The following is a 7,124-nucleotide window of genomic DNA, read 5'->3' as shown; positions in this document are numbered from 1 at the left end:
TTCGACTAGCAGGTGGGTCACCCAATTTGTCGTCCAATCGGACCAAGACGAGATAGCTCAAAGGCAAGTTCACTACGTCTGCACCATCTGGTTTGACTGTCCAAAGCTAGATACACCTTGAAAATAATGCAAATCATTTATGTAACTTATAAAACCTCAGTTATGAGTAAAAGTCCAAGTCAAACTTCAGGCACAATGGTTTACATACACTCTTCAAAGATGGGATGTTCAATTTAGAACTTCAATAAAAACTAAAGTACAATTTGATTCAAACGTGTCACTGGATATAACTCTGCCCATTTTTTTATATCAACCAACTGTTATGTTTGAGCTCAATTAAAGGTCCCTTGAGAGAGAGAAACAATAGACAAGTAGAAGGTAGAGACAACATCAAATGCTTCCAACTCAAGTTATGGCCTGCAAAATTATTTTACAAAGGGCACATGACCTTTGACATGTTCAATCTAAAATTGAATCAGTTCATATTTGTATGACAGTCCATACAATTGGTCAAGTGTGGTTGAAATCTCTTGAGGTTCACATGTTAGTGTGGTGTAACAGATTTTCAATTTAAGGGCACTTGACCTTTTGAACCCAAAATTTAATAATCGGTTGGTCTTTGTATTGCAGACAATAGTTTTGCCAAGTTCGGTCAAAATCCCTTCAGCACTTCATAAGTTTTTGTGGTAAAGAAAATCTGCTTTCAGATAAGTCACATAACCTTTGACCCCAAGACCCCAAAGGTTAAGACAACCATTTTCATCTATGCATCCTAATACTACACCTTTGGACCAAGTTTGGCTAAGAAAATATATATATATATATATATATATATATATATATATATATATATATATATATATATATATATATATATATATATATATATATATATATATATATATATATATATATATATATATATATATATATATATATATAATCCCTTCAGCAGCCGAGGCATAAAAATATATGCACGCACGCACGCACACACCTTCCTCCTGTCGGTTTGTGGGGCGAGCATAAAGAGCATTGAGGGGAAATCCACCCTCTCCAGGGATAGGGAAGTTTGTGATTCCCAAAGTGTACATCTCTTTCTCTCCCATGGATTTTGAGGTGCACTGTTGGAAAAAGTGAAGGGGGACGGGTGAATGTGATTGAAATGAAAGTCCATCTCAACACAGAAGAACGCTAATAGGCTATTGAGCTATTAATAAGTCATCTGTGGAAATTCAACACACCTGACATGTTGACACAACCACACCCTCAACTTTGAGAATCAAGCTCCCAACATACCAAGACAGCACAACGTGCACACAGTAACCACAGATCAGCTGATTCAATTACGGTCTACTTTCCAGTTCTGCCCACATCCCCTGTAACCCCAATTCCCATTACTTCTCAGCATTATCAAATTCCATTTGAAATCTATCTCCTATCCATGCTGCCATCACCTTCCCAGAAAGAGCATTCCTTACATTAACGGCTGTGTGTGGAAAAACCCTGCCTTGCAACAGTTTTAACTTTCTTATTTAATCTTAAGCTATACCTACTGGTCCTGTCGCTGTCCATCTTCATAAAAAGCTTAACCGCATCAATGGCCTTAAATATTGTTGCGAATTCACGCCCGCCGGCGTGTGGACGGCCACGTCACTCGAATCGCGACCGCGTCGCCCACTGGACAGACAATTCAGTCGTGACCCTCCGGGAACGATCGCACAGAGCCAGTCACGGGTGGGCCTTTCGACCTCACCACAATCGTGCCAATCGGCCAGCCGCGTAGGATAGGGTTGTTCGCCAAACTCGACCAACCTAAGCACCCACGCGGATGGTAAACCGGGCGATCGTACCTCGCCGCAGGTCGACTCCGGACACGAGCCGCTTGGGTGGCCCGTTCCATACTATTGGGATAACCGAGCGGTGTTATCGTCGACCTCGACGGTTCAGATTATTTACCGGGCGTTTTGCACCCACTGCGAACCCTTTACGTGAAGCAGGATGGAGGGTCAATAAAGAAAAGATGAAGCGAAACGGGAAAACAGTTCACACAATGCACATTTATTTCCCGGCACACGGAAAGCACATATATACAGCCATACAATCAAAATGCACATATAGCAACCAAAACAAAAGCAACAACGACGCAGAGTTACTACCGACTACGCGCACACACGGAAACACTTATACAGTTCTACTTTACAGACGGCACCAACACACATTTACTCAAAAGCAAAGGAAAGAAGCCACCCTCATAGACAAGGGGGCAGACAGGCCTGTAGGCCAATTGTGCGCGTGACCTGGAGGAGCGGCCAGGTCCGCGAGAACGGTGGGGGGGGTCCTACCCGCGTCCTCGTGACGTGTTGGCGGGCAAGCCGCAGATGTGGCCGCGTAGCTGTGCCACGACTCCGTGCTCCTTGGCGGGTTTCGTTGGCACGACGTTTGGAGTGGGGTGGGAACGGGGCCCCCTTTTGCACTATCTCAGCGCGGGGGAAAGGGGGAATTGTTGATGCCCTGGGGGAGGAGAATGGCTGGCTGGCTTGGGTCCCGCGACGAGCGATCCCACACCGCGACCTCGTCGCCGACCTTCTCGCCTCGGACCCGAGCTCCTTTGCCTCCTCCCGCAACTTTTATCAGCCGACTCCAGAACCCAACTCTTTGCCACACCGATGACTTCGCCACCCGACTCGACTGACTTCATTTGCCTTGCGCTCGCCTTCTTGTAGGCCGGCAGGAGCAGCTAATATGCAAATATTCGGATCAGGATGACCTCAGGGGCGGAGCGACGCTCGCCCATTGGTCGGAGGAAACTGGGGCGTGAACCTCCCCTGATCCTAGAATTTGCATCTATCGATTTCACACAGACACGCCTGGAGGCGGGGCCAAGCCGCCCCGCGCTTGCTAATTGGACGGAGGAAAAGTGGGCGTGTAGCGTTCTTGATCCGAATTCTCCCTCGGAAAGGTCGCTATTTTCACTCGGCCCCAATCGCCGAACGGGCCCGAGACAGCCCGACGCTCAGTGTTCAGAGGTGGTGCGGAAATGGCCGTAGAAGGTGGTGGAGGGTTTTCGGTGGTGGTTTGATGGTTATGGTGCCGTTTGGGAATGGCGGTGATGTGGGAGCGAGTTGTGAAGGTAAAGGTCGTGGCTGTTGGCATTTTGTTGTCCGAGGGTTGGAGCGTCGTTGCAGTTGGTGACGATGGCTGGCGTGGTGGTTGTTGTGTGATGGCGGTTGAGACGTGGTTGGTTCAAAATAAAGATAGAACAGAAAAACGCCCAAGTCAAAGGATCGCAGCCCGAATGAATCACATAAATTCCCTCGAGACAACGGGTTTGGGCTAACTGCCCATGTACCTATTGAGATATCTCACCTGAGGGTCCTGAATGGTGGTTTGCGAATTTCCACAGCCGTAACAATATCATCTTAAACATCTGAGATCCCTTCATAACTACCTCCTTTCAAATTTTTATACTGCAACACAACCACCCATCAATCCCAGCAATGAGATAATTACTGAATAAACAGCCATTGATCAACATTTAAAGCGATCTTCTTTAACAACCAACATCAGCTGTATACACAATCAAACAATACCAGTGAACCGGATTCTTCAACCGTGGTGCTCTTTGGGCATTGGGGATGATAGGATTAGTGCCAGTGGGGACCCACCTTCTGCAGCTTCTTCAGACACTCGGTAATGTACAAGGTGATGTAGATGAGGGTACGATCTGCCTCGCTCTGTCAGGGTGAGGCCAAATTGATCATTGCAAGTAACGTTCAAGGTAATTTGAGTCACCAATTTCAAATTGGTAAAAAAAAATAAAAAATATATTCATTTACATATTATATGTGCAAAACAGTTGGGGGTGGTAGTGGGGTGGAGGGAGTGGAGTAATGAATTACCAACAACAATAATTTTAAATTTATTAGAGCAATTAAAATAGGCCATTCCTTTCACTCTGAAGCGTATAGGGCTGCCGAGGCAGCTTCGTTGGCTCGGGGGCACAATCCTGGACAGGTTGCCACTCCGACTCAGGATACTTGAATGGCTTATTTCCCAGAGCAGATACTCATTTTACGGACCTCAGAAGGATGACAAGCAAAGTCATCCCACCTAGTGCTAATTGCACAAACAGGGGCTCAAATTCAAGACCTTAAGATCTCAAGCCAGCCACCTTAATCGTTAAGTCAACACTATGGCATATCTGCATATGGTGATTTGCTATCTGCGATCGTTATGGTTAAGCCTCCCCCCGGCTTACCGTTGGCGATCACCCACAACTTACCATTGGACCATAATCCAACGGTGGCCATGTTTTTTTTTTTCAGATCACCATATGACCTTGACCTTCAACATTTAGTAATAGTGTGTAAATTAAGAAAATGTGTCCCCATCTATGATCTATCCATAAAACGAACATCATGAAAAATCAGAGGAAACTTATTCAAGTTATGATCAAAAAGCATTTTGTTAATTATGTTACAACCGAAAAAATTAGGTCAAGGACACAAAACAAATATCAGGTACACTTAATTGTGATGCAAAAACATCTTGGAAGGCCAAGCAGTCTTTGAGATCCCACATTGGTAAATTGAGCAATGACAAAGGCAGCTTGATGGAGTGCTGCTTTCCCTTCAGAGCTGACTCGTCCGCCTCACATCTTGCTCAGCTTGACGCTGTGGAAACCAAGGCCTTCAAGATTACTGGAATCTCCCGTGTTGAAGCCGAGTCAATGAGTCTATTACTTCGAGATCGTAGACATGTCGGTGGTCTGTCTTCTCCCGCCTCCTTTCTGGTCTTGCACCCTCTGCTCTTTCGGCACTTTGTGTCCCTCAATGTTTCTGCAGGGCTCACAAAGTCCACCATCAACCATCTTCTGGTAAAACTACCTAAATCCAGGATCACTGCTCATGTCCACTCAATTGTTCCTCTTTTCCCCATATGTGGAATAAACTTCCACATCCTCTTCAATCTCATTCGTCCCTTGAGGTTAAGACAATACAACCGTTTACCACCATTTCAGTTCGTCCCCCAATCCAAAACCATGACGTTTTCTACCCTCGTTAAAGGGGAACCCGATTGCTCAGACCACCTTGATGCTCATCTGTTTCTTGATACCTCACAAAATCGATATGATGTCTTTTGATGATTTGCGATTTATAAAGTAGGTAATTTTGCAATTAAAAGTTGAACTAGAACTGCCACTTTATAACTGCTGGCAGTGATGACCGGGTACCCAGTCCGTCCGCCTTTGACACAACTGATACAACATGAGACTTAAATCATAGTCGCAAAGTTTCGCATTTATCAGATAAGCGGCGCCAGAGAAAACATTATTTAATGGTGATACAAACACAGGCCTGCTTCGAGACGGCGCGGAACAGACGAGTTAGGAACCGGGCAGCACAAAGCGTTCAATTTCCTTATTACTGGCGAACAGATTCAAATAATTAAATAATTCTGGCTGCCAAACCGCGTGACCGATCAGGTTGAAATTTTAAACTTTTGTTTCGCATGTCGGCTAAATTACAAATTTGAAGTTTCGTATATATAGAAGCAGCGGTTACAGAGTAAACATTAATTAATATTTATCCTTCAATCCGAGATGGCGGCCAAACCATGTGACTTGTGACGTCATAATTTTCACCACATGTGCAAACACGATCGGAGACGATAACTACAAATTTTCGCTTCGCTAGGTTAAGCAGTTCCAGAGAAAACATTATTTAATATTTTTCTTAAAACAAACATGGCTGCCAAACCCTGGGCCCGATCCCGTTGAAATTTCAAACCCTCATTCCGCATGACTGTTCCACCATAAAGGTGATGTTTCACATTTATTGATGCAGTAGTTCCAGAGTAAACATTCATTAATATTTTTCCTTCAATCCACTATGGCTGCCAAACGTTGTGTCGTACCTCAAAAGGGGGTGAGAACTTTTTATTCGTCATGGAGAGGCGGTCATAGTGGTGGAGTTTCGCCTAGATCTGTTCAGTCGTTTCACAGAAAAAGATGTTTAAAGATATTATTTTTCAATCCAAGATGGCTGATGAACCATGTGACCTATGACATCACAAATTTATATTCTGCTTCCAACTGGGTATTGGAACACGTGCGTGAAGTTTCGTGTTAATCGGTAAAGGTGCGTTTTTCTATCCAAGATGGCCGCCAAACCATGTGACGTGTGACGTCAGAATTTTTACCACGCGTGCACACACGATGGTAGATGATAAATGCAAACTTTCGATTCATTAAGTTAAAACATTATTTAATATTTTTTTAAAATATTAATATTTAAAAAAAGTTTCGTATATGTAGAAGCAGCGGTTACAGAGTAAACATTAATATTTATCCTTCAATCCAAGATGGCGGCCAAGCCATGTGACTTGTGACGTCATAATTTTCACCACATGTGCAAACACGATCGGAGACGATAACTGCAAATTTTCGCTTCGCTAGGTTAAGCAGTTCCAGAGAAAACATTATTTAATATTTTTCTTAAAACCAACATGGCTGCCAAACCCTGGGCCCGATCCCGTTGAAATTTCAAACCCTCATTCCGCATGACTGTTCCACCATAAAGGTGATGTTTCACATTTATTGATGCAGTAGTTCCAGAGTAAACATTCATTAATATTTTTCCTTCAATCCACTATGGCTGCCAAACGTTGTGTCGTACCTCAAAAGGGGGTGAGAACTTTTTATTCGTCATGGAGAGGCGGTCATAGTGGTGGAGTTTCGCCTAGATCTGTTCAGTCGTTTCACAGAAAAAGATGTTTAAAGATATTATTTTTCAATCCAAGATGGCTGATGAACCATGTGGCCTATGACATCACAAATTTATATTCTGCTTCCAACTGGGTATTGGAACACGTGCGTGAAGTTTCGTGTTAATCGGTAAAGGTGCGTTTTTCTATCCAAGATGGCCGCCAAACCATGTGACGTGTGACGTCAGAATTTTTACCACGCGTGCACACACGATGGTAGATGATAAATGCAAACTTTCGATTCATTAAGTTAAAACATTATTTAATATTTTTTTAAAATATTAATATTTAAAAAAAGTTTCGTATATGTAGAAGCAGCGGTTACAGAGTAAACATTAATATTTATCCTTCAATCCAAG

General features: G+C 43.6%; 1 protein-coding gene across 3 annotated transcripts in view; it reads right to left on the bottom strand.

Annotated features, from left to right (window-relative positions):
• Positions 1–7,124, bottom strand: part of ARPC3 (actin related protein 2/3 complex subunit 3) — a 40,894-nt gene that overhangs the window by 21,766 nt on the left and 12,004 nt on the right. For 2 of the 3 annotated variants that reach the window (XM_085879294.1, XM_085879296.1), the window contains exons 4-5: positions 3,666–3,734; positions 995–1,121 (exon numbers count right to left, since the gene is read on the bottom strand). In XM_085879294.1, the coding sequence (XP_085735420.1) occupies positions 995–1,121; positions 3,666–3,734 (196 nt within the window). The remainder of the gene's footprint in view (positions 1–994; positions 1,122–3,665; positions 3,735–7,124) is intronic. The other variant, XM_085879297.1, reaches the window with a different exon arrangement.

Source organism: Eptatretus burgeri, chromosome 4 (genome assembly GCF_056783735.1).
Source record: "Eptatretus burgeri isolate ZD-2024b chromosome 4, Ebu_testis_v1, whole genome shotgun sequence".
In the NCBI taxonomy this organism is placed as follows: Eukaryota; Metazoa; Chordata; class Myxini; order Myxiniformes; family Myxinidae; genus Eptatretus; species Eptatretus burgeri.
Note: the sequence above shows the minus strand (reverse complement) of the source record. Positions and strands in the feature narration are given on the sequence as shown.